The following is a 26153-nucleotide window of genomic DNA, read 5'->3' as shown; positions in this document are numbered from 1 at the left end:
TTTAAAAGATTACAGTGTCAAATTCACGACGCAAAACCCATTCATCGCAACTTAAATGCTTTTAAGACGAGTGAGAGAAAGAGAGAGAGAGAGAGAGAGAGAGAGAGAGAGAGAGACTAATAAGCACACGTTTATTGTTTGTTATACGAGGCATTTTACACTCACTTCCCTTTCGCATTGTCAGCTGCTTATGCTAAGCGCTAAACATCGATAAGGATATCGAAAAGGAAATGATTAAGGCCACAACAACGAGACAAGGACACCCACGATGACAATGCTGTTGTGTTGTTGTGTTGTCTTGATGCTGCTGCTCTCGCTGATGTCGTCGATGTCGCCGATGTTGATGCCAATGGCAATGCATACTCGTATAATTTACCATTAACATGGCTTTCCCCATTAGCATGGTTACGCTTTATTTTCCCCCCCCATTCTTTGTACTCGCTTTTTTCTCTTCTTTACTCACATGGCAGCGCTTTTCCTATTGCCTCCCCCTCCCCCTCCCCATCGACCCGGTAACTCGCTAAGTAATGTGGCCTTTCCGCTTCTACTTCGCCCACAACGACATTTGGTCTTTCGGAAAAGTGCATTAGTATTCATGCTAATGGCAATGTGAAATGGATAATACAAATCAAATAATCAACAACTAATTACAATTACGACAACAACAACAACAACAACAAATCAAACAGTGGAATTACTTTATTTAAATGCGACGTGAAAGCTGCATTTTCTTTCACTATTTTCAATTCTATAAAATGTAAGCAAATTAAACGAAGAGCTCTTTAATGTGCTGTTGATATTCAACAAAATTCTATAGTTATAAATTTATGTATTCTATGTATTTTTGTTGATTTTTGTAATTTTTACCATTTCTCGCAAGTATTCAAAGACTTTTTTTGATCGTGCAGTAATGATTTTCTTTAAATTTCAAAGTCTAGCCAAGCCACAAGCCAGAGTATTTTTTACCAGCACTTTTCATACGTAATAACCGATAGATGGCGCTTATTAGCGATGAGATTATAATCTCATCGCTAATAAGCGCCATCTATCGGTCGAACGATCAATCCATCTCCAAATTTGGTTGACAATCTGCTAGTTTTGTATGCCTTATGGTATCTCTTGAATATAATAGTATATGAATATACATATAGTATTATATTATATATATATTTGGTATTTTGAATATAATAATATATCGATATATCAAATATAACATGTTTTGTGTTCTATGGTATATTTTGAGATATACCAAATATAGACTTTGGTATATTCTGTGCTGTCTTTGATATATTTGTTTGGTATATTTTACGAATAAAACAAAACAGTTGTACAATGTAGTGACTGTACTTTTATTCCTTGTTTATTTTTGATTTTTGTTTTTTGTATTAAGCTTTTCCCTGTAGGTGAATTACTCTTTCTTACTTATTTTATTAACTATGCAAAAAACAGATTTGAGTGTACTGATAACTATGATGATTAATTGAAGTGGCTCCTTGGCAAACTACTGCATCGATAACGATAACGATAATTTAGCATTCTCTTTGAAGGTTAAGATTGTACTACAAAAGTGATTGTATTACTAAGAAGTATGTGTCAACGAATATTCAGCATCAGTAGCATCGCAGCGAGTATCCTTCATTTCATCAGTGTTGTAGACGCGATAATAACGACCTTTGTTTGGTTATTCGATTGAAGAGAAAGAAGAAGAGAAGAAACCCACATCAGCCTCTAAGCTACGTCTCTCTGTGAGTGTGTGTGTGTATGTGTGTGTGTGTGTGTTAATATTCATTACAATATGCTTTTCTGTGTCAAAGGCAAGTTGAATGTGCTGGGAACCGTTGTCGTCATCAACGTCCCAACATCTTTCCCAGTTTCCGCCTGATTTCATTGTCCTGCTATTTAGCTGTGTGTGTGTGTGTGTGTGTGTGTGTGTGTGTGTGGGTGTATAGCGGCTTTTGTATGCGAATGTCTTTGTGCATTTCGCCTACTTGTAAAAGTTTTTGCCTTTGCCTATTTTATTTTATTTTATTTATATGAACCGCTTTCTCCGCAAGTTGCTTTCATAAGTTTATTATTTATAAGTCTCACTCGAGTGCGACACTTTGGACGAGTGTGTTCACAGTTTACTTTTACTCTATGTCCACAACAACAACAACAACACACTCAGGCACACACAGCGAGAGAGAGAGAGAGACAGAGAGAGAGACTTACAGTGGTGTGCAAGCTTTTATGAGCGCCTGGCAATCAGTTTATATTTTGTATGGTTTATTAACAATTTGTGCCCCAAAAGGCGGGCAACAACAAATTTAAGTTTTATTGCAGCGCGAGAAGAGAGCACAACAACAACAACAACAACAATGGAACATAAGCATTTTTATGCTTGCCTCATCTCTGTGTGTATGTGTATGTATGTGTGTGTGTGTGTGTGTGAAGTATGCATTGTACTTGGGGCCCAGAATATTGTCGCATCAGTAAGAGGAAAAAAATGTTTTTTTTATTGTATTTTATTGTTAAAGGCGCTTATATTTTTATGGCTCGCATAAAACACTGCCAAACACTGATGTCCCCGGTCCATCGGCGACGCTGCTCTCTCTCTCTCTCTGATATCCAGGGGGGGGGGTGTGGAGAGGCGGTGTCACGCCCATTTACACAGCAGGCGCCGTGCATGAAATTGAAAATTACATTTGGCAAACGCCATAGAAATGCTTTCATAAAATAAAAGCAAACTGCTAACTCAATGAACAAACGAGCGTAATGAAAGGCAGCAAAAACACACACACACACACACGCATACACACACACACACACACACACACGCACACGTATGTATATATGCATACACACTAATACACTGACGCACAGAGAATGGAAACTCTTTTGAAAATCAAGTGGAACCCAAAAATTTGTTAAGCTGCGCCACACACACACACAGACACAGACACACACACACAGACACACACACCCATACACACACTGAATATGACTTGCAGTTGAAATTAGTTATGAAAACACAGTTGCAACAACAATATCGCGCTCGCTTTCTCACTCTTGCTCTCCCTCTCTCTCTCTCTCTCTGTTTCGCTCTCTCCCATACGGCATTTTCACGTGTTTAAGCGTTAAGGCATTCAGTTAAGAACTCAACCAAGTAGATAATGCCCATAAGCTGCTTAAACTTTTACGTTTGTATTTGTCATGCGACAGGGTTGCCACATCTCCAGCATTTATCAAGACGATTATCGATAAGCGCATTACAAACGAGGAATGTCAATAAAACCGTTGGATTATGCAAACGCATTTCAAAAAAACGAGAAACTCAAGAAGCTCTTTTGTAATTTCTCAAGAAATTCAAGTTTCAACTTTTCTTAACTTTCAAAATTGCATTAAAATAAGGCAGTAATTTTAATACATTTACTACATTTATTATGTTTGTGCTAGGTTTTTATACCAATACAAGCAATACCAAATAAAGGTGGAAAAAGTGGGAAATAAAAAAAATATTGCAAATTCATTTCAATCTATAATAATTTATGTGTGATATATTATTAATTTTTATTAACATTCATTTGTATTTAAACGAAGCTTCAACAGGTGAAAAGTTCAACAAAAACTGTAATGAAACTATCAACATTTAAAAGATTCTTCAATCATCATTTTAAGTATTAAAATAATAATTTTGGGTAGTTCAATCCAGAAATAAAAGGAAATCCCCACAAAGCATAGTCTCATAATAATGGTAGAAATAAAATGTTGTTATGCCTGGAGCCATGGCGTTTCAGCTGTTATCGATTCAATTGTTGATATTTCGACATGTACTTTCATTGATCACAATGCGCGGCTGTCACTTATCGATTTTCGATTTGCATACAACACACGCATGACGCGTCCATTGTGTGACACGAATTCAAAATGTTACAAACAAGCGCCGTTATTTTCAGACATCAGTTGCCCTCCCCTTCGGACTCCATCCATTCGCCGCGGGCGGGATGGAGAAGTAAATGTCAAAGGACAAACATTGTTGACGCCTACCTGTTACCGAAAAGAGATACAAAGCAAACGCAACGAGCACAGAGACTGCGAAATACTCTGCCAAGCGAATGCGAAGCGAAGAGAGAGCTAAAAAGTGGCTGTGTGTGTCTTCTATGTTGTCAGTTGGCAGTGCAAATTTAAAGTGCTCTATGTTATGCTCTCACACTCCTCTCTCACGCGCTCACTTTCCCGTTCTCCCGCATTCGCATTTTGTTTTTTGGCACTCATTTTGCGAAAAGGGGTCGCCGCCTGTTGAATGTCAAAAGCAACAACCAGCTATTGCTCTTCTCCTTCTCCCTTTCCCGCTCATTCTCCTTGCCCTTGCCCAGCGACAGACAATTGGGAGCCATGTGTGTCGAGTCGAATTGAGTTGAGTTGAGTGGAGTGGAGTCGAGTCGAATTGAGTGGAGTGTGGAGTTGAGTGTGTGCGAGTGAAAGAGTTGCTAAGTTTGGTGGAGTGAGATCTACGCGTTAATGAAATTTACTTGACTCTTTCGCTCACACACTAGAAGAAACAACAAATTGACATTCAATGGCTCGAGTCTGTGGCAATTATGTTTCATAACTTTGTTCGCGCTCGCGGTGTTTATGATATGCGAACGAGTATGAGAGCGAGTGAGTGTGAATACTTCGTGATTACCCACAATGACAATGACAACGACAACGAGAACACGCGCTCAGCTTCAAAGGTCTTTACCCAAGCACACACACACAAACAAACACACAAACACTACAACAGGGATGACACAGATGAGGCTGCCAGCGAAAGCCTCTAAGCCGTAATATTTGCTGTGCTCTGTGTTCGGTGTTCGGTGTTCAGTGTTCAGTGTTGTTCAGCGCACAAAAATGAAATGAAACCTGGACAGAAGAATGAAGGGCGTTCAACAAACCCGCAACAACAACAACAACAACAACAGCAACAGCAACCGCCGCTGACAAAAAATTGAAAGGCTCACGCACAAAACAACAACAGTAACGAACAGCGAACAAAGTGGAATATTGTGTGAGAAACTACAACAACGACAACAGCAACAAGAACAAGAAGAACAAACGGCAAAGCAACATGATAAAGGCACGAAAATCAATTTTTGTGTCAATTTTTTTTTTAGCCTACTTTTTTGTGCTTCGTGTGAAAGCAACAACAACAACAAAAAAGAGGGAACGAAAAACAACAAAGAGACAGGCGAGACAGAGAGGGGAATAATAAAAATGCGTGCGGTCCACGCGTGGCCAAATCTTTGGCTCTGAACTTGAGAGTCTGTGTGTTCTCTGACTCTGCTTTCTCTCTCTCTTCGTTTTTTTGTTGTTTTTTCTGGGTCTGGGTCTGCTATTTTTTGGATGCTCTGGCGTTCGTTGGCTGCCTAAAAACCGCACAAAATGGGGCTCATATTTCAAAAGCCGCCGCTGCTGTCTGGAATGCCCGATCTCTTCTCTCTCTCTCTCTCTCTCTCTCTCGCTCGCACACTTTAACGGCAGTCAGAATTTAGATTTGGGACGCAGCGAAGCGCACGCAATTAAAAACAATCGCAGACGCATAAATCTCAACACAATTAACTTCACAATGAGATATATCTTCTGCTGAAGTTGAAGTTGAAGTTGAAGTTGAACTGTTCATTTCCCTCAATTACTTCTCTCCCACTAGCATGACGCTGCACTTTTGTATTTGTGTTTGTATTTGTGGACTATCAAATGGTTAAGCGACAATTTGATTTAGCCCCCAAAAAAAACTCAGCGTACGCTATATTTATCGAGTCAGCCCATTCGATGTAGCAGCTTGCTGACTTGATACTTGATTCTAGATTCTTGATTCTTGATTGTTGTGTATGTTGTTGTGTGTGTTGTGATATTGCCACGCCCACGTCTCAGCAGCAACGCCCGCCTTGCCACAATTCTTTGAGACGTGTATTTATATTTATGCCGCCGCTCAACTCATTGCGATGCGAATGCTTTGATTTCGTCTTTTTTTGTTTTTACATTTACAACGTTGCGCGAATTTTCTTTGATTTTACTTGCTGTGTGTGTGTGTGTGTGTTTGTTGCAAGTAGACACGGATCTGTAGCGTATTTTGAGTCCCAGCCCAGGCCACAGCAGCAACAACGACAGCAGCAACAGCAGCAGGCAGACAAATTTATGCCGACATCGCCTATATTTATAGACGCCTTCACCTGTCTTGCCAAAAATCACTTACGAAATTAAATTTGTTGCCGCCTGTCGCTCTCCATTTGCTTGTTGTTCTTCCTTCCTCTCTCTCTCTGTTTATTCTCTCTTTAGCTTTCTCCGTATGATTTCCCCATTAGCTGTCACTGCACTTTTATTTATGTTATTTGCCCAATCCGCGTGAGAAACTCGCGCCTAAAGCGTCTTTACCAGCCTCATCATCATCTTCATCATCATCATCATTAGAATTTTCATTATCAGCAATTGCACATTGTTGCACAGTTTGTTTGCTCTTCTCTGAATGTATTTCTAATTAACAATAAGTCGCATTTACCTTTCTCGCATTGTCAAATAGTTATTTTAGGGCTGCAACTTTTTGGTTGAACACCTTTAATTAACAAAATATGCAAATAACTAATGTTCCTTTCAAGCTAAATTCATTACTCAACTTAAAGACGCCATCAATCATCATCACAAGACTGTTAATTATAACAATTTGTAGAATCATTTAGTTTTATAATGGCACATAACTGCACATAAATCGCAAAATACACTTAATTGCCTTGCAGTTAAATGCACATTTTTTGGTTCAACGCAAAAACAGTTTTCAATTTACATAATTTACTTAATATTCATGTTTTCCTTGACAGTCAACAAAATCCAACAACATTATTCGTTTAATTGCACATTGCAGTTAAGTGCAAAAGTGGAGCTTGTATCTGCAATTATCGACTGCATTGTTTAAAATGTATAAAAGGAAGTTAACAGCAATAATATCCAAGCTAATTTCAAATTGAATTTTTTATTAACTATATTATTAATTTTTTAATTTAGTTGCATATAATTATTATTATGAAAAGAATATTTGTACAACATATTAATTGAAAACATAATGTAATGAGTAAGCTAACGGCACATAAATGGACAACATTTATGGGAAAAACTCAAACATTTCAATTATTCCAAGTTGAAGTAAGTATATTGCACTTAATTGCATTGTCTTGAGGGATAATTAATTAAACAATTAAAAAAAATTAATATGTAGACTTTTACTTTGCTTGATATTTAATACAATGTTGATTACTGCAACCACATTTCATTAAAATAGGTTTACTTAAATTACAAATTGCAGTTAAGTGCATGAAATGATCGAATAAATATTTATTAAGGAAACATTTTTGGGCTATAATTAAGTTATAGCATAAACAGACAAATATTAATGCACTTAATTGCATATTTTGAATAAAAACTAAATAAAATACTTAATTTGAAGTTTCTTTGCTGATTTTCAGATTGCAAGTTATTTTAGCAAACATTCATTAATTATTATTTAACATTGATATGCATCTATAAGAAACAGAGCATTTAAGCTTCGTTGCTTTACCACAAATATTAAATATGCTTTTAAATCAAATATAGTTCGAGTTGTTTGCTATTGAAATTCGTGTTTGTCTTCGATTAGAAACGTCTTTGACGTGTGTGTGTAAATAACATTTGAGTTGAGTTTGCCAAAGGGAATTTAATCGACATAATATATTTCTTGATATATATTTCATGACATGAACTTTGTCTTACTCAATTATTATTCTGTTAATGCACAATTCACTAATGAACATTATTTACCAAATTGCTGTCAAAAACATTGTGCATAAATATATGTAAATATCTCATTTATTGACGTGTTGTCTTCTGGCCTCAATTTAAACTTATTCATTGATTTATTAAAACTGCGTAGACTGCTTCGAAATTTGCATAATTTCACTTTAAGCCTGTCTGGCAAATTGATTTATTATTATAGACATTTGGCCACACGCTATGTGTTTAAAATGCTGTAAGAACATTTGAATAATTTGATGTGGCAAACATAGAAATTAAGGTGACACCATATAAAATGCACATATTATACAAGTATAAATAGCAATTATAATTCATCGTGATTCATTTCAAGATTATTTACAACACCTTAAGCGTTTCCTATTTTCCTATTTTATATGAAATGTGTGTTTAAATACTGCATTCTTTTCCTTAATTATAACTATTTAAAAGCATATTTCAAATCCACATTTTTATCTATTTAAAGTCATTTTATGAAAAGTTTTTCATCATAATATATTTTATATTTTGTTTAAATTTAAATATTTTAATCGTCACACAATAAGAAAACATAAAATGCAAATGATATAAAAAAAATGGAAAATAAATGCATTTTTATAACCTGATATAAACCAAAAGTTCATTTATTAAAAAGTGCAAAAATATTCAAAATTGAAAAAAAATACATGAAATTTTGTAATAATTTTTAGATATTTACATTTTACTTTATACAACTTTTTGTAAGTATTTGAATCGTTTTATTTATGTTAATAAAATGTGAATAGAATTATAATGAAAGGTTGAAAGATAAACGTAATAAGTAAATTTGAAAAGCATAAAACTTAAAAATTCTCAACACAAAAATTCAAGTTTAATTTGATTCATTTGAACTTTAATACTGTTAAAAGCAATTTAAGTTTCATAAATCCTCTTCTTTATTATAAAATAAATATGTGCACTATTAAATGTGTCGATTTAATTAATATTGTTTATGTTGGACAGTTTAAAATGCTTTGATAAAATGCTTTTTTTAACAGTTTTAAATGTTTGTTTTCCATTTTGTCGACAATAAGTTAAAGCAAAGTGTAAATAATTAATAATTAAAGATAGTTCGATATCGTAATATTATCCAAAACTAAATTAAATTGAAATATATTAAAATTCAAAATTTGAGCAAAGAAATGCATTTAAATATAATACTATAAATATCAATTAGAATTCTTTACTCCTTTTTATATATTTTCATTATTTTAAAAGATTGTTTTATTGTATGCTAACATCATATGATGACAAAGAAATAAAATGAGTAAAACGACAACTCATTTTATTCATCTATAATAGAAAATAATTACAAGTAAGAATTGTAAATTAAATGCCTAAATTAAATTGGATAGAAATATGTAAAATTCACAATGTAAATTTCTTCAACTTTTTTTCTATGTTTTATACTTTTGAAATGCTCATTTAAATATAATATATATATAAATAAGAATTGTAAAATAAATTAAAGTAAAAAATATTAAAATTTTCGTGTCTATTTTAGAATGCTTAATGGAAAGTAACCGAGAGAATAAGAAAAACTATCTGCAATAAATCAGAGCAACAGTGACAAATAACGATGTAAAAACTAAGAACAACAAATATAATCACATCATTTATTTAGATGTCTTTTATTATGCTTTGACTATTTTTTGTGGTTTGTTGTTTTTCAATTGTTTTCTTTTTTTGTTAGCTGCAACATTAAATGCTGCCAAGTTGCGAAAAGTTTCGTTTGCTGAATTTTTCGCTCTGCTTTTTTATTTTGTTTGTGGTGTACTCAAAGTGTTGTTTTTGTATTTTTATTTTTATTTATTTCGTTTTTTGTTATGTTGCAAGCATTTTTGATGCCCTTTCTGTTAGCTTTTATAGTTGGCTTTGTTGTTTTTTTCAGTACTGTTTGAGTTTACGAATTTTAGTTTACCTCGTTGTTGGGATAATTGTTTAAACGCACACACACACACACACATGTACTTGGCTCATTAATTATTTATTTATGTTTGACTACTCACCGACAGTTGTTGTTGTTGTTGTTGTTTCTGCCAGCAATCAATCAAATGTTTTGCTGCCTTTTTGTTGTTGTTACTTAGATTTGCCTTCTATTTGATATTTACTTTACGCTTTTGTTATTGATTTGTTTGCACGATTCTAAAATTGTTATCAAGGTTTCTTTTTTTGTATTCTCGCTTATCTGTTTGTTAGAGTATACAACAAATGAGTGTGAGTGTGTGTATGTAAAATTAAAGTGTGGGAGATTTGTTTAAATGATGCATTTGATTTATGAAATGCATAAAATTCTGCTTCGATTGTCCCATTTTCTGATCAGACTTCCACGAATCGACGAATCGAAATGCAGGCAAAGTAAAAGTAACCCAAAGTAGAATGCAAATATTTATGCACATAAATTGCAAAATATTTTTGCGGCATTCGCGGCCACCTTGTGGCCCAGGCGAATTACACAAATTACACTCATTTAATTTCATTTTGGCTTTCAACTAATTCTTGTTGTTGTTGTTGTTCTTGTTGTTGTTGTTTTCTGTTGCTGCTCGTTTCTCGCCGTTTGCTTTTTGTTTATGCCACGAAGCGGCCGCAAAATTCTTATGAATGAATTCAGTATAGTTTCCCTCTCTCTCTCTCTCTTTCTCGTTCTCTCTCTCTCTCTCTATCTCTGTCTCTCTCTGTGTGTGTTCAGCGAATGCTTCAAACACATCATCAAAAATGAGGCAAGTAATGTTTATTGATTACATGAACTGCGTAACGAGTCGCAACGTTGCAGCTGCAAATTTCCCATTCATTTTACGCTTTTCGCTGGAAGCCGTACAAATTTTTATGAACCTCAAACGACAGCGTCTAACCTCCAGCAACATCGACAGCATTGACAGCATCGAAACACACAACAATGTCTGCGTTTACGAGTCTGCCAGCTACTTTTTGTGTGTTGTCCTTTTGTGTGCAGTCATCAAAGCAGCCTTCAAAACTTGCCAAGATTTCTTAGTTCCACTTCGGGTAATCATATTTCAATTAGATAAAAGTAAAAAGCTGTTCAAAGCATGCCCAAGGCTAGCTAACATCAGAATTATTTAATTATTTGTTTATTTTCCCATCTCAAAGATAGTCGCTAACATTTTAAATTACTGAATATTTGGTATAAACTTGTATAAGTTATTAAAGAGATGGTTTTAAATGGCAAATAGTTGATTTTGTGCATAATCTGGTATATTTTTTATCACCTATTATATACCGATATACTAAATATACTCTTCTGTATATTCTAGTATTTTTTTATATTTTCTGAATGAGTTGTTTTGGCTGACAATCTGGTTTATTTTAAGCTCTATGGTAAAAGAATATTGATATACCAAATATAGTATTCGGTATATACTAGTATTTTTTTAATGAGTTGCTTTAGTTGACAAACTGGCATGTTTTGTACTCTACGGTCTATTTCGAACGTAATAGTATATCGATATACCAATATACAGTACTCGGTATATTCTAGTATTTTTTGTAGATATTTTTAATAAGTAGCTTTGACTGAACATTTAGTATATTTTATACGCTATGGTACATTCGTTAGATTCTAGTATTTATATATGTATAGTATATCAATATACCAATATACAGTACTCGGTATATTCTAGTATTTTTTGTAGATATTTTTAATAATTAGCTTTAGCTGAAAATTTAGTATATTTTATACTCCATGGTAAATTCGGTATATTCCAGTATTTATTTGTATATTTTTAGAACTAGTTGCTTTGGCTGACAATCTGGTATATTTTGTACTCTATGGTATATTTCCAACATAATAGTATATCGATATACCAAATGTAGTATTTAGTATATTCTAGTACTTTTTGTATAATAAAGTTTTATTGAAAAGTTTTCTAACTTGTTAAATATGCAATTTCTATAATTAACTATAAATAAAAATTATTGACAGCAATTTACAATGTTTTTTTGCCATAAATGAAAGACATTGGAGGGCGGCTATACTTGTGGCAGAGCGTAACGTATGTGAATACTTCAGTGTGCACATGTTTGTACACATTTCAATTTCAATTTCAGACTCATGCCCCATGCGGCGTATGCGTAATATTTCCACAGAAATGCAGTGTGTAAAGCTTGAATCTCAGATGCGCTGTGCTTGTAAATGAAATGTGCTTAAAAATGTATCCACACTCGCACACACACACACACACAGCTGGGACCACAACACACAGACACACACACACACACACGCATGCAGAGAAGAAGATGCGAAGCGGCAACGTGGCGTATGAGCAATTTTTTATAATTATTGCGACGGCAGCTGCAACTTAAACAGCGCAATGAAATTAAGTGCTTCAGAATTGTTTTTGTTTTTCTTGTTTGCTCCTGCTAATGGCTTGCTAAGATCCTAGTAGTGGGCATGGTCCCGCCCCCCTTCTCTTTTCGTTTGCCATTTTATTTACAATTCACTTATTTATTTGTGTTTCTCTCTCATTTTTGTGTTAGGTCTTTCAGCTTTTGGTTTTGGTTTTGGTTTTGATTTTGAATTAAAAATTAAAGCTCTTTAAATATTTAACAAGCGCACAAATGAAGACAGCCAAAAACAACTCAAACTTTTTGTTGATGTTTCTCTCGCTCTCGTTTTTGTTGTTTTTGTTGTTTTTGTTATGGGGACAACATGTAATTAAGTATGCACAACTATTTACGTTGTTTTTGGGCTACCTTTGTTTGCTTTTTTTTCTCCCCCTCTCCCTCTCCCCTCTCTCTCTCTCTCTCTCTGGCTCTCTTCAACCTCATTCATATTAATATACAAACACACACTGGCTTTTTGTGAGGTCTAAAAGAAGACATCAACATTGCCTCAATTAACATCAAATTTTGTTGCATAGTTTTTGGGGCAAGCTTAGCTTGCAACGAATTGGAGTTGGAAATTCTTGCCAGAAATCTTGTTGAGTTCAAAATGAATTTGCATAATTAAATTCGATTACACATCGCTTAGCTCGTTCATATATATTTTGACAAAATGCGCGAAAGTATCTTTAAATAGAATTTGTTTATTTGAAAAACTGACTGATCGCGAGTATAATCAGTGTTTGCGTTCAAATCTGAGAGGATAGTTTCAATCAAAACATCAATTTAATGCATCAATTTCGAATTAAAGTCGCCTCATGATTGCTTTTAACATTTCAAGGTCATTCAAACAAATCCCCGTTAGCAAAAAACTCACGAAAAATTATCTTAAAAGTCATTAATTTTAATGAATGCAAAACAACAACAGAAACAAAAAACACACACCCCAAAAAAAAAAAAAACAACAACAAAAAAAAAAGAGTCACTTGGCAAAGTGAAAAATCATCGTAAGTGAAAAGTTTGCACTGAATTTTAATTTGAAAACTGATTTCAATTAGAACCACAAACTGCACTCGACCAACAAAAAAAAACAATATGAATATTTAAATCAAGATTAAGCCTAGAACAACAACAATACAAAAAAGTTGCCAAACTGCATTTGAGACAATAAAAAAGTGTTAATTAATGAAACTTTGTTTAATTATAAATGATTTTCTTTTTTTGTTTTGTGATTTGTGTTTTCTATTCTATTCGCGAATGAATTGTATTTGGAGTATTATTTACTTGCCAAAAATTTTCGAAATTTTCGAAATTTGTATTTCGCTATTTTGCAGTTAGTTTTCAGAATATTTTTCAAACACTATTTTCGAAATTTGTTTTGTTTTGTGTTTTGCACTTGAAAATACAAAAAAAAAAGAGAACATAAACAACACTTTGTGATGTTGCGATGCACTAACCAAAAGGAACAAACAGTTTGTTGCTTTGATTTGTTTGGTTTGGTTTTGCTTTGTTTTGTTTTGTTTCGGTTTGTTTTGTTTTGTCGCCGATTGTCGTGGATGTTGTTATCGATGTTGTTGTTGTTATTGTTGTTGTTGTCGTATTAGTTTGGCAAGCGAAATGCGAACTGCGAATTGCGAATTGCGCTTCAGCTTCAGCTGCTGCTGTTTCGGCGCCCGCGCCCACAAACAGACAAGAACAAACACGTCGTGCCGTCGGCAATGCTGAACGAGAACTAGCAACTGAAACTAAACTGAAATCACTTTGCGCCAGAGTCGCACAGTCCACACACACACACACACTTACACACAACACGACGCCAGCGACGATTTCCCTCATTTCGGCAGCGGCAGCAGCAGCAGCGACGACGTCGCGTCGTTCTTGCGAATCTGCTGCCGACGTCGCCGACACCGACGCCGACGCCATCGACGACAACGACATCGACGACGAGGGCATTTATCGCATGCGAGAAATGGCATGCGAACAGTGCAGTGTTCGCCTGCAGGGAAATTTTCAAGCACAACTTGAGCGTGCGAGAGAGCGTACAGAGAGCGACAGAGTAAGCGAGAGGAGCAGCGTGCGTGCGTGACAGCGACAACTGAACCACAGAGAGTGAGAGAGTGTGGTGCTTAAATTTCCCTGGACTTGTCGCAGAGGCGACGACGTCAAACGAAAGGCACGAAGTTTCAGCCGAAGCACTTCGCCTCCTATCCCAACAACCAACAAAAAAAACAGCTGTATGCTGCGACAGCGACTCTCTCTCTCTCTGTGTGTGTGTGTGTGTGTGTGTGTGTGTGTGTGAGCAGGCAAAGCTAAATTGTGGGCCTACCTGTTGCTTAGCAACTCGCGCCCAGACGCGGGCTTCATTATCATTGTCAACATGCCAACTGAGCGATGCTTCTTGCCAAGGGAGAGAGAGGGAGCGAGAGAGTGAGAGTGAGAGTGGGACTGTGACAGATGTTGCCCGTTTGCCAGCAACGAACATATCCCTGCAACAGCTGTTCGAGTGCGAAGAACGAAACTAGCGCCGGACCAAGCACAACTACAACATATTAATATTCGCCAAAATTGAAACCCGGCCGTAGACTTTTTTTTCTCGCATGCGAGCGCAAGTAGACAGCTCTCCCATTTGTTGTTGTTGTTGCTCGCTTTGTGAAGAGGGTAAATTAAATACGTAGAGTACGTGTTAAAAAAAAGAAAAGAAAAAGAAAAAGAAATAGGCACGAACGAGATGAAGAGAGATGACAAGCGAAGAGCGTGCGAGAGCAAAAGTACAAAGACGATAAAAGCACAACAAATACACAGGCTGCTCCTCCCAAGTGTATCTCTGTGTGCACGTGTGTGTGTGTGTGTGTGTGTGTGTGTGTATTTGAAAATTGAACATATTGCGCTGGGATTATCAATCGATTGTATTAGACTAAGCACTTGACACACGCAACATGCCAAGAGCGACAAAAGGCTGTAAATGGCATTTGGAAATCGACATCCCGTTTCCTCCTTCCTCCTTCCTCCTGCCTCCTGCCTCCTGCCTCACTCCTCTGGCAAATCAGCTTTAATTCAAATTGCAAATGGTAATCATTTATCTGCGACGAGCGTCTAATTCCATATGGAGATAATGCAAACAAATGCCAAAGGATAACAAATACAAATAACTTGACGGCGCGCAGCCGATTCAAATTACGCAACAAGTTGAATTCGTTTTTCATGTGCCTTTCGCTGCTATACATAAATATATTGATTTTATTTTTGGGCCCCAAGATGTTTACATTACTTTCCTCATAATTACTCATGCTCGCAAGTATTCATTTTCTAAAAATTTTCAATCTATTTCCGATTTTATCATCTTATCTAATTTGCACAACAAAAACATATGAAATAAACATTAAGAAACATATTTGAAATGAAACAAATATCTATGACAATTCCTTTTTTTGTGTATGATTCACGATATATCAATAGTAAACGATAGTAACGATATTCATTGCATCTGCTAGAGTTACTACTTGGTGAACACGAACGAATTTATTTTTGAAATACCTAAATTCATTTCAGATTTGTCTGCTTTAAAAAATAGATATGAACTATTTCAACTCTAAATTAAGTAAAAATCGATATCAATCATTCGATAGTAACGATAGTAACGATATTCATTGCAACTGCTAATACTTAAATTCATTTCAGATTTGCCTACTTTAAGAAACAGATATGAACTATTTCAATTAAGATTTAAATAAACATTCTATAACAATATCGTAGTTGTATCAATCATTCGATAGTAACGATACTAATCGCATCTGCCAGGGTTGCCACACACACACACACCACACACAAACCCAAAGATGAGCACACAACCAATTTCGGTACGCAATTAATTAACAAGTTTTCCTGTTAAAGCGAGGAGCTAACGAAGGCCACGTTCACAAACAGCTCGAAATGTGCCACAAAAATACAATCTGAGGTCGTAAAGCGGAGGAATCAAACATAATTTGCTTGTCGCACACACAAAAAGAAAAGGACGAAAAAAAGTGAAAGCATAAACAATAAGTAAAAGCAAGCGAAAATCAAATCATTTTCATGTTGCATATGGAAATACACTATAAAATAATGCTGAACTTTTTTGAAGTACCCGAAAGAAATTTAGAGAAGCAAATACGATATATGTACTATATGCTTTAACTTTAACCCGTATCAAAGTTTAGTTTAATAAAATTCTTTTAATTTTTCAAATTTAGTAGTAAATTTAACTTAAATTTATTTTGGAATATTGTTTTCAAATACTATCAAATTGTTAAGTCACTTTAAAAAATTAGATTTTAATGTAGTGTGAATAATGAAACTTAATTTGCAAGGTTGATAATCTGATCAGCTTCGAGAACTAAAATTTATTTTAATTTCATTTATTATTTCAGCTTTTAAATACTTTTAAATTAATCACATTTTTTAGTTGAATAAAAGCACTGTTAAGTGCAAAGCTAATTTGATTCAATTTTTGATGAGAGTTCTAAAATACTATCAAATGATTAACACACTTTAATCATTTTGTTAGCAGTAAATTGTGAATATTTCAATTCAAGTTATAAGATAGAAAAGCTATTCTTTAATATTTAATACTTATCAAATTGTTGTTAGTAGCAAATTGTATTTAATTTGATTTTAATTCAGAATAGAAATACTATCAAATGATTGTCAAACTTTAATAATTTCGATTGAGGTGAAAACAATTGAATTTGGAACTCATTCAATTTCAAAATATTTAAGTTGAAAACCTAAGTTTTAAATTTATTTGAATTTCATTTATTTTCGATTTTAATAATTACGAATGCCTATCACATTTTTGAATTGTACCAAATTGAATAAGTACCAAATTTCATTTGATTTTACTTTTAAATATCGTTTTTAAATACTATTAATTGATTATCAAATGGTTTAAAAAAAAAGTTCAATTTAATTTTTGGTACTTCATGATTATCACACTTTAATAATTTGTAGTGAATTGAATGGAATTGAAATAAATTCAAGTTTAAACTCTAAACTTAAAGTATTAAACTTATTTGAATTTTGCTTATTTTAGCTTACGAATATTAATAAATTCTTTGCTCGGAATTTGATTTTGCTTTTTAATTTGTTTGCAGTTGATTGATGACTTGAGTTAAATTTTGGACTTTTTTATAGTAGGGTATACAGAGTATAGCTTTGCTCAATCGTGCGGTTGTCAGAGCGTGTATTTTGTTTGTTATGCTCATTGCGGCTGCTGTTGTTGTTGTTGTTGATGTTGTTGTTGTTGTTGTTGCTGTTGTTGTTTGCGGGTCTTGTTTGCATTTGGCAGCAACGCACGTAGCAGCAAATGCCACTGTGCCACTCAACACTCAACATGCCAAATACAAACACGAAAAACATAGGCACAGCACATCGCAGAGCAGCTCAAAGCTGAAAGCTGCAACTGAATGAAGCCCGGGCAAAGTCGAAGCGAAGCAGAAGTCGAAGGCGAAGCAGAAGTCGAAGTAGAAGTAGAAAAGTGTAAACAAGAAACGTGATATTTGACAGATGACTGTAGATATTTAGATACCAACATAAATACTACTTATGCCCAATGTCGATGCTCGACGCTCTCTCTCTCTCTCACTCTCTCTCTTCTTTCTCTTCTATACACACAGAGAATATCTCTGGGGTCTTATTGATTTTCTGCTGGCTTTCACAGCCACTTGCCGCTTGGTTTGAAGTGCCAGCCACGCATAAAGGACGCAGCCAAAAAAAAGTAAAGAAAAACCCAAAAACAACGCAACGAAAGAGAGAAAGAGAGAGCGCAAAAAAAAAACATTCAGCACAAAATCATCGAAAGATGCAAATACTTGTAGTATTGTAATGAATTCGTGTTGTGTCCATTCGATGTCGCTCGACTCAACTCGACTCGACTCGACTCCATGGCGTATACTTAATGTCACTCGCAAAGCATTTATCAACAGCTTCCATCTCTCTCTGCTTTCTGCTTTCACCCACAGCACGTATCCGGACTAATTTATCAGCACAAACTATAAAACAAGTTTAGCACTCGAATTACGTCAACAACCTGTTTGAATAGCTTTGTTTCCATCAATGTCATTACGTTTTATTTAATTACACAACTCGAATGTTAATTACACATTAATTACACTTTCTGCTTTCCATTTATGAAATATCTCAAATTTCAAACAATTTGCGAAAGAGTCCCAAAAAAAACAAAACAATTGCTTCCCAGTGATTTCATTTCGTTTTGAATTTATTCTTTTGATCACAAAGATTTATATTAATCCCTTGTTGAGTTGCTAAAAAGTCAAGCACAGCAAATGTTTGACTTGTGAAAACTTCAATCCATTGAAATGTAGAATCAAGTAGAAAAAATATGTTAGAAATTAACTTTTACTAGCACTTTAAAAGATCAAATAGATATTTAATAAATATAAATAACTATCTTATTTTATTTTACTAGAATTGCAATAATTTCACCAAAAATATACAAATATATAATTGTTATAAATATAAATATTGTCATATTTAAATGACGATAATTTCAGCTTTTCAGATTAAGTTGAAAATGCCAAATCAAATATAGGTTTCACATTTAATACAAAATAGAAAAGTGGAAAGTGGAAATGTAAAAGGATATCCATAAAAATATATAGTATAAAAGTCGATTGCCCGATGCGACGGTTAATTGAAATTCGGGTGTTGGGCCAACGTTGCGTATACTTAATCTGTAGGTCAAAGTATTTTTATTATCTGTACTCACAATCATAATAGTCATATCGATCCGCCTCGCTGGGATTATTGCTGCCCATGATTTTGGCAAATACTACATAAGAGAAAGCGAAAAAGAGAGAAAAGGAGAAAAGGAGAAAAGAGTTAACAATTTGAGAATACAAACAGCAAAGAAATCGTGCAATTCAATTAAAAACGCTGAGTGCAAGCAAACGAATTAAAATGCGAGAAATACAGTTTGGTCGAGATAAATGCCAAATCGGGATAAAACAAGGTAAAAGTGTGCTCGACGGTGAGATACCCACTACCGATGAAAATGCTAAATCGGTATTCTAATTAAAATATACCAACTTATATACTGTATTAATATACCACAGCGTTATTATGCATTAAAAATAAACAGTATATACAAATACACATACCATTAATTAAATGATCATATAAATGAAATATAACAAATTAATATACCGAAAAAATACTAAAATCAACTAAAAGCTACATTCGATAAACGACATTGTTTTAAATTCAGACTATACGAAATTAAATAATCTAATAAATAAAAAAGGACTCAATTACACCTAACGCTTTCCTTTTTTATTCAAAATATACCAAATTAAATAATCATATAAATAAAGTAAACCAAATTTACATACCAAAAAATGCTAAAGCTATATTTTTATATTTTTTTATTAATTTTACATTTCAAATATACATATCTAAATAATCAAATGCAATACCAAATATATCAAATTAAGTCAAATATGCCTATCGAAAAATACTAAAAAACCACAAAACCTATATTTGGTATAAAGGTATACTTTGATATTTAAGATATACCAAATTGAATCATAAAATTAAATCAATATACTAAATTAACATACAGCCAAATACTTTAGCACGTTCGTTATTTGAAATATACCAAACAACAATCGACTAAATAAATAAAATACTAAATATATTAAAGTAAATAGCATATACCAAATTAGCATATTGAAAAACATACTACAATATACCAACAGCTATATTTGACATAACGATAAACTTCTATATTAAAGTTATGATATGATCGCAATCAAAGCAAAAAAACTCGAGCCTTCAATTTTCGCTTTACGTTATTTTTTTTGGATTTACGCTGTGATCTTTTTATTCGCTCTTCTTTTATTTACAATCTGTCTGTTTAAACAATAAGTAAATTGTATAATTAATATTCAATGATCAAAAATGCAGTTTTCCAATGAACCCTACTATTATACAAATATGACATCTATTCAGTTGGTTGGATTTATCTATCGGGGAGGTCGGGGAGTATGTCAGTCTTCTTACTGTTAAATTGTTGCCTACTAGACTTAAGGATAATTTAGTATCGTGGTTATGGATTCAATCATTGTATTTCTTACTAAATTTCTTTATTTCTTCTTTTATGATTGGAATATATGTTATTGAGATCTTTGTGAACATTTGGACAGACAATGGTTAAGAATATGCTTCACCATAGCTAACCCATAGCTATAATAAATAAATAGCGAATGTCCAAATGTGAAATGCTAATGTAAGAAATGGAAATCAGAATCAGAACTCACGTTTGGCGAAACTCCGGCGAAATCGAACGAAGCACGAAACGGAGCGTGAGAGTTGAGTTAGATCTTCGGGATGAGCGCCGTTCTGTATGCAAATAATCGGCGCCAGCGGCGCGATGTGGCAGCGACTGTGGCTGCGACTGCGACGCCGACGCTCGAGCAATGGAATTGCCACAAAACTATGCTCCCCCGCAGCTGCCCCTCCGTCTCCGCCACCGCCTCCACCTGCTGCTCCCGCAGCTGCTGCTGCTGCTGCTGCTGCTTCGGGCGATTCGCTGGGAATTATGTTGCAGTTATCGCTGTTATTGTTTATATTGCTGTTGCTATTGTTGTTGGTTAGAGCAGTGTTGTTGTTGTTGTTGTTGTTGCTGTTATTACTGGTGCTGAGTATGGTAATGACGTTGACACTGCCCTGTAGTGGACTTGGATTGGTCGTCGCTGCAAGAATCAACAAACAAAGAGTTCTCATCAATCGCAAAACCAAAAAAAACCAAATAAAAACCAAAAAAGAATTGGTATAGTTCAAAAGCAGAGAAAATGCGAAATCGAATAAAAGAAAATCCATTTCGGATACGCGCCGCATGTGTGACAAATTTTTGCTGTCTCGTGCAATGTATTTTCCCCCGTTGTTGTTTTTTTTTGTTTTTTTTTTCACTTGCGAACGTCGTAAATCATTCAAATTTGCATTCAATGTATTCGTTTTTTGGTTTTTGTTTCAACTGGCAAAAAATATGCAAGGCAATGTGCCAAATGGTGCAGAATGCGCACAAAACATAACAAGCTGGAAAGGAGACCGAGAGCAGGACTCAACAATAAGAGAAGAATGCTCGACTGCAGAGTACCCTGTAGATAAAAGTCGATATCAAACATTGTGTAAGACAAAAATATGTTTTCATTTCCATTTTCATTCGAGCATTCCATTTCCTTATTCACTTTCTAATGAAAGTGCGAAATAATCAATCAATCGACTAGATTTGCTAGACTGGGAAATACCCTGTACTACACACGTATCGTAATCGATTACACACTCTAATTTCCTCATTCCGATGCAGTGCAAGTTGTAGTCCTTCTTTTTATCTGTCATAAAGTACGCCTCGTTCTCTTCCATCAATCAAATCATCAATCTAATGGCCAAGCTCCGCTGCATTGCAAATTGCTCTTCGACTTGATCTCCGCAAGATGCATTTATGTAATTGCGTTGTCAGTTATTCTTTGATAAAGTTACAATCAGAGTCGCTAACACTCCCCAAAACCTTATCTACTTGGATGTGTTGAAATACTTTTTCAGGTAAAGTATTTCTTTTAGTATAATATAAATTTCAATTCAACTGAAATTCGACTTTTAAAACAAATAAACACTTAAATGTATTGTTTAGTAATAGATGCATTCACCAACACTTTTATTGAAGTTTTAAAAAAGAAAATTACAATAATTAATTCATTAAGCCATCATATCCATTGATATCTTTCAAACACTTTTGATATTTAATAATACAAAAATATATTGTACTATATTCATCGATATTTTGATATTCATTAAAACTTTTGATTAATTTTGCAATCGTATTTATAGATTGTAATAATTTTAATGCAATACTTTAGCCATTGATATTAATATTAAGCTCAGCAAAAATTCAAATCATAGACTTCAATTTAAGACCAACAATGAAATCAAGTTAATAAATATTATAACAAAAAATATAAAACTAAAATTATTAGATAAATAGATTGTAAATCAATAATACTTAAGTATTTCTTAAATAACCTCTGACCTTTTTAAACATTCAAGAGTTTGTCTTCAACATTTTTACATATTTTAGAATTAATATTCATGTGGTTGCCTTAATCTAGCATATACTTGTTTTAAAGTTTGATTAATGCTTGTTTTAAATTTTAATGTAATTAGCAAGCACTCAAAACGGATTTTATTGTCTGCTTTAAATGTACAAAGTAATCTACTTTCGAACTGACAAATGTGCAATTTACTTGGCCAATAAAAGAAGTGAGTTCAAACGAATCAGAAGGTTGCTTGCTGTGTCTTCATTGGCAATGCACATGTTGCACGTGTTGCACGTAGGAGAAGAGAAGAAAACATTTGGTAGCAGCCACTTGGATATGTGTTATAAACAATCTCGTTGAACGCTCGCTGAGAAGTCGTAACTCATTTGATTTATTTGGCAACAGCTGTCGACACTTTTCGCCTTTTCACCCGGCCAGTGTGGAGTGTGGAGTGAGTGAGTGCAACACGAGTTTAGCACTTTAAAAATAGTAATGCTATCACGACCTTTTTGGCAAAACATTTTTGTTTATGTTGAAGCTGACTGGCTGTTGGCCCGTCTTCTCCTCATCCCCTCATCCCCTCCTCCACCTGCTTCCCTACTTCTTCACTTTCTTTTGGCTTGACAAACTCTTATCCTAGCCGCAGCTGGCTAATTCCTGGCGTGTTGCCAGCCAGCCAGCAACTCGAGGAATGTTCGTGTTCGTGCTCGGTGCTGAGTTGCGGTTCTGTTTATTTGTTGCATATTTTATCGTGCAGCAAATCGCACACGACAATCGCAATTCTAAGAATGCAACAGGCGAGAGAGAAAGAGAACTTCTTCTTTGCTTCTTTGCTTCTTTGTCTGACTAGTTTTTTTTTTTGGGCCTTTTGGCTTGGGTCTGATTCATCATCAAGCAAAATGATTTCAGAGCGGGGGCGGGGAATTGATTTCTCGATTTTTATTTATTTAGTTTGTGTTTGTTTTACTTCTTTGGCGATTGCTTTGGCAAAATAAAACAAGCGGCAATGCGAGTACTAAAATTTTACGCACAATTTCCGCACATCGGGGAGAGAGAAAGAGCCATTCATCACATGCGCTAATACAACAGCAATACACACACACACACACACACACACACACACACACACACACGCGTATTTGTTGGTGTGTCAATGTCAGCGTCAAAGTGCCAAACAAACTGCCAACTGCTGAAAAATAAATCGCACAACAATCTTGTCTGCATATACGTAATATTCGCTGTCCTTGCAACGTGCAAGCATCAAGCAACATAAACACAACGCACAACACATGCTGAATACGCTCCATATTCGAGGACATCCTATAAACATATTCGATTTTGCGTATCACACACAAAAAAGTCAACAATTTGTTTTCCCCACCACCTTTTTTTTCTGTATACCCTGCATTGAGAGCAACAACAAAAATGGCGTATCTTTGTCATCAACATAATAGAATCTTTTAGAATTTTCAGGCGCAGTTTGCAATATTTATCAAAGTTCAAAACACAAATTGCAACTTATAGGCCTTTAAGTATTTTGGAATTTTGTAGAAATCAACTTAAAGCTAGCTGCCAACTTGATATATGCAAATTGTCTTGTTTCCCTGAAGTACGAAACCTGCATTTTAAATGCAAGATAAACACATCTGCTATACCTAGGAAAACTAATATGCCCAGATGGGTTAAAATAACTGCAATTTCGAAGCACGATATTTGCTTTGCATCTCTGGATGCGTTCGCCTTTTAATTTAATTTCCGACAACAACAACCAAAACTAAAAAGAAGAGAAGAGGAGAGGAGAAACGTGCAAACGCAAAGCGAGCAACAAAATCACCTGAAAAGTGCTGCAAACTTTTCTCTCAGTGTCGAATTTAATTTGTGCTATGAAATTGTGCACTGAATTTAAACATGCATTTTTAATGAATTCATAAAAACGCATTCGGTTGATGTTTAATTGCATAAATTAATAATCAAACGCATCGTTTGTGCAATTGCAGTGTCATTAATTCACAACTATGTCTGTGTGTGTGTGTGTGTGTGTGTGTGAGTGTGTGAGTGTGTGCTCAAGCAAGTATTTGATTTCAACAAATGAGCCCCATCATTATTGTTTCACGGCCAGTGAATCATGTGTTTCTGGAGGCGTTAACTGCTTGGCCACTTAATTTACGGTCCATTAACCATATGCAGAATTATGGCTAAATTCGAACGACTTCTCCACAATACTCATACTCATTCGCATTCAAACTAATTGCCTTTTATGTGAGATGAGCAATCAATGTGCACATAACTTTATTTACGTCAACTTTCAAAGTTGCATTATTGCAATATTATTTTTATTAAAACGCTGTATCCAGATCAACTAAATAAATGATGTTTCGCATTGCTATATATTTAAGTGTGACCGTTTTCAGCAAACGATTTACAAAACCCAGAAAGCATGGCCACACCAATAAATTGTTAGTTTGGTAGTTTCACCTGAAACATTCTCTTATTACATATGTAAATGCTAATATTAAAAGAAGCAGATAGACTCTCATTCTTTGCCTACTTCTATGGTGACAATATACCAGTTAAATTTGATTTTATTGCAACTTGGTTAAATTGTTTTTTGATTTAAAGTTCCAAATACACTTTGTGACTTCACAGTTCGAATCAATACAATTTCTCTTCACACGCTTTCTTTTCATTGTGCAAGTGCTTACATCAAAATCGCATCAGTCCAACAGCTGTTTACGGATGCAAAGTATATCAAAACTAAGAGAAACAAATCCACCGAAAATAAACAATTTATTAAATAATGCGTTCATATATATTTAATTGTTAAGCAACTCATTCTGAATCGAACATCTCCTGTACAAAGTTTTGCATTTGATTGCCTCAGCGATGTTCTTGATTAAAAGGTTCTACTTTTCAGAAATGTTCAACTGGCTGCATCCAGTTTAAACCGAGTATTATATAGTATAGTAAACTAACCGCAATAGTTGAAAATAAACTATGTACATTAACATTTGCAAAGCCAATTTGAGGTCAGCTTCTGTTCAATGTACATTTTTAATACTTGTCTGCAAAACAATAATACTTATTTTTTTATTATTTCAACAGAACTTGCCGCAACGCAAAAGAAAAGCACAAAATGTTTCAAATTGTGCTGTTGCGTAGCATCATTATATTATTAACGGAGAATTTAACTTGAAAACAAGTCATTTTATATAGTACAAACAAAATAGCGAAATTTACAAAACTCATAAAATCGCATACAAAAAACCAGAGCGCAAAATATTTATATTAATGATATGCATAAATGTGTCTATAAGTCCCGCTCCGCTCTCTGTCCTTCCTTCTTTCTTTCTTTCTATGTAAAAGCTGTTTTGTCTACGCCAAAGATCGAGAGAACAGCGAAGAACGAGGAACTAGGAACGAAGAGAGACGCCGACAATGTAGTTGAGGGCGAAGCGAAATGTATTTATGACGAGCAAAAGTCTAAACAAAAAATTTTGTATGCAAGAGAAACATATTCCAGACATTGTTTAGACCTCCGCCTCTGGCCTGTTACTTTTCATTATCAGTTCGGTTTTCAGTTTTCAGTTTTCAGTTTTTCATTTTCGGCTCTTGGTTTTCAGCTGTCATCAGTGTGGCTTGAAACTACGATTCTCAGCAAAAAAAAAACAAAAAAAAAGTAAGGAAACTACACAGCTAAATGAAAGCAAAACAGTGCTGTATTATTCTTATAATATACCGAAATATGCCGAAGGCTATATTTGGTATAATTAAATAATACCTCATTAAAAATATACTGAAATAAAATACCACAAAAATACCAAAATATGCCTAAGGATATATTTGGTATATTGGTGTAGTACTGTGCTAAAAATATACGAAGATAATATACCATAAAATACCCAAATATACCGA

At 34.5% G+C, this 26153-nt stretch overlaps 1 protein-coding gene across 4 annotated transcripts in view; it reads right to left on the bottom strand.

The window, feature by feature from the left end:
• Positions 1-26153, bottom strand: part of LOC133849175 (serine/threonine-protein kinase phg2-like) — a 69403-nt gene that overhangs the window by 39000 nt on the left and 4250 nt on the right. Inside the window, exons 1-2 of one of the 4 annotated variants that reach the window (XR_009895334.1) lie at positions 13611-13904; positions 9825-9960 (exon numbers count right to left, since the gene is read on the bottom strand). Coding sequence is in view for 1 of the 4 variants with exons in the window: in XM_062285086.1 (XP_062141070.1) it covers positions 18917-18979; positions 20466-20900 (498 nt within the window). In the remaining 3 variants the exon portion in view is untranslated. Of the gene's footprint in view, positions 1-9824; positions 10004-13437; positions 13905-18916; positions 18980-20465; positions 20901-26153 lie in introns of those variants that run through there. The other 3 variants (XR_009895333.1, XR_009895332.1, XM_062285086.1) reach the window with 3 other exon arrangements.

This window comes from Drosophila sulfurigaster, chromosome X (assembly GCF_023558435.1).
Source record: "Drosophila sulfurigaster albostrigata strain 15112-1811.04 chromosome X, ASM2355843v2, whole genome shotgun sequence".
In the NCBI taxonomy this organism is placed as follows: domain Eukaryota; kingdom Metazoa; phylum Arthropoda; class Insecta; order Diptera; family Drosophilidae; genus Drosophila; species Drosophila sulfurigaster.
The sequence above is the reverse complement of the archived record's forward strand: the minus strand, read 5'-3'. Positions and strand labels throughout refer to the sequence as shown.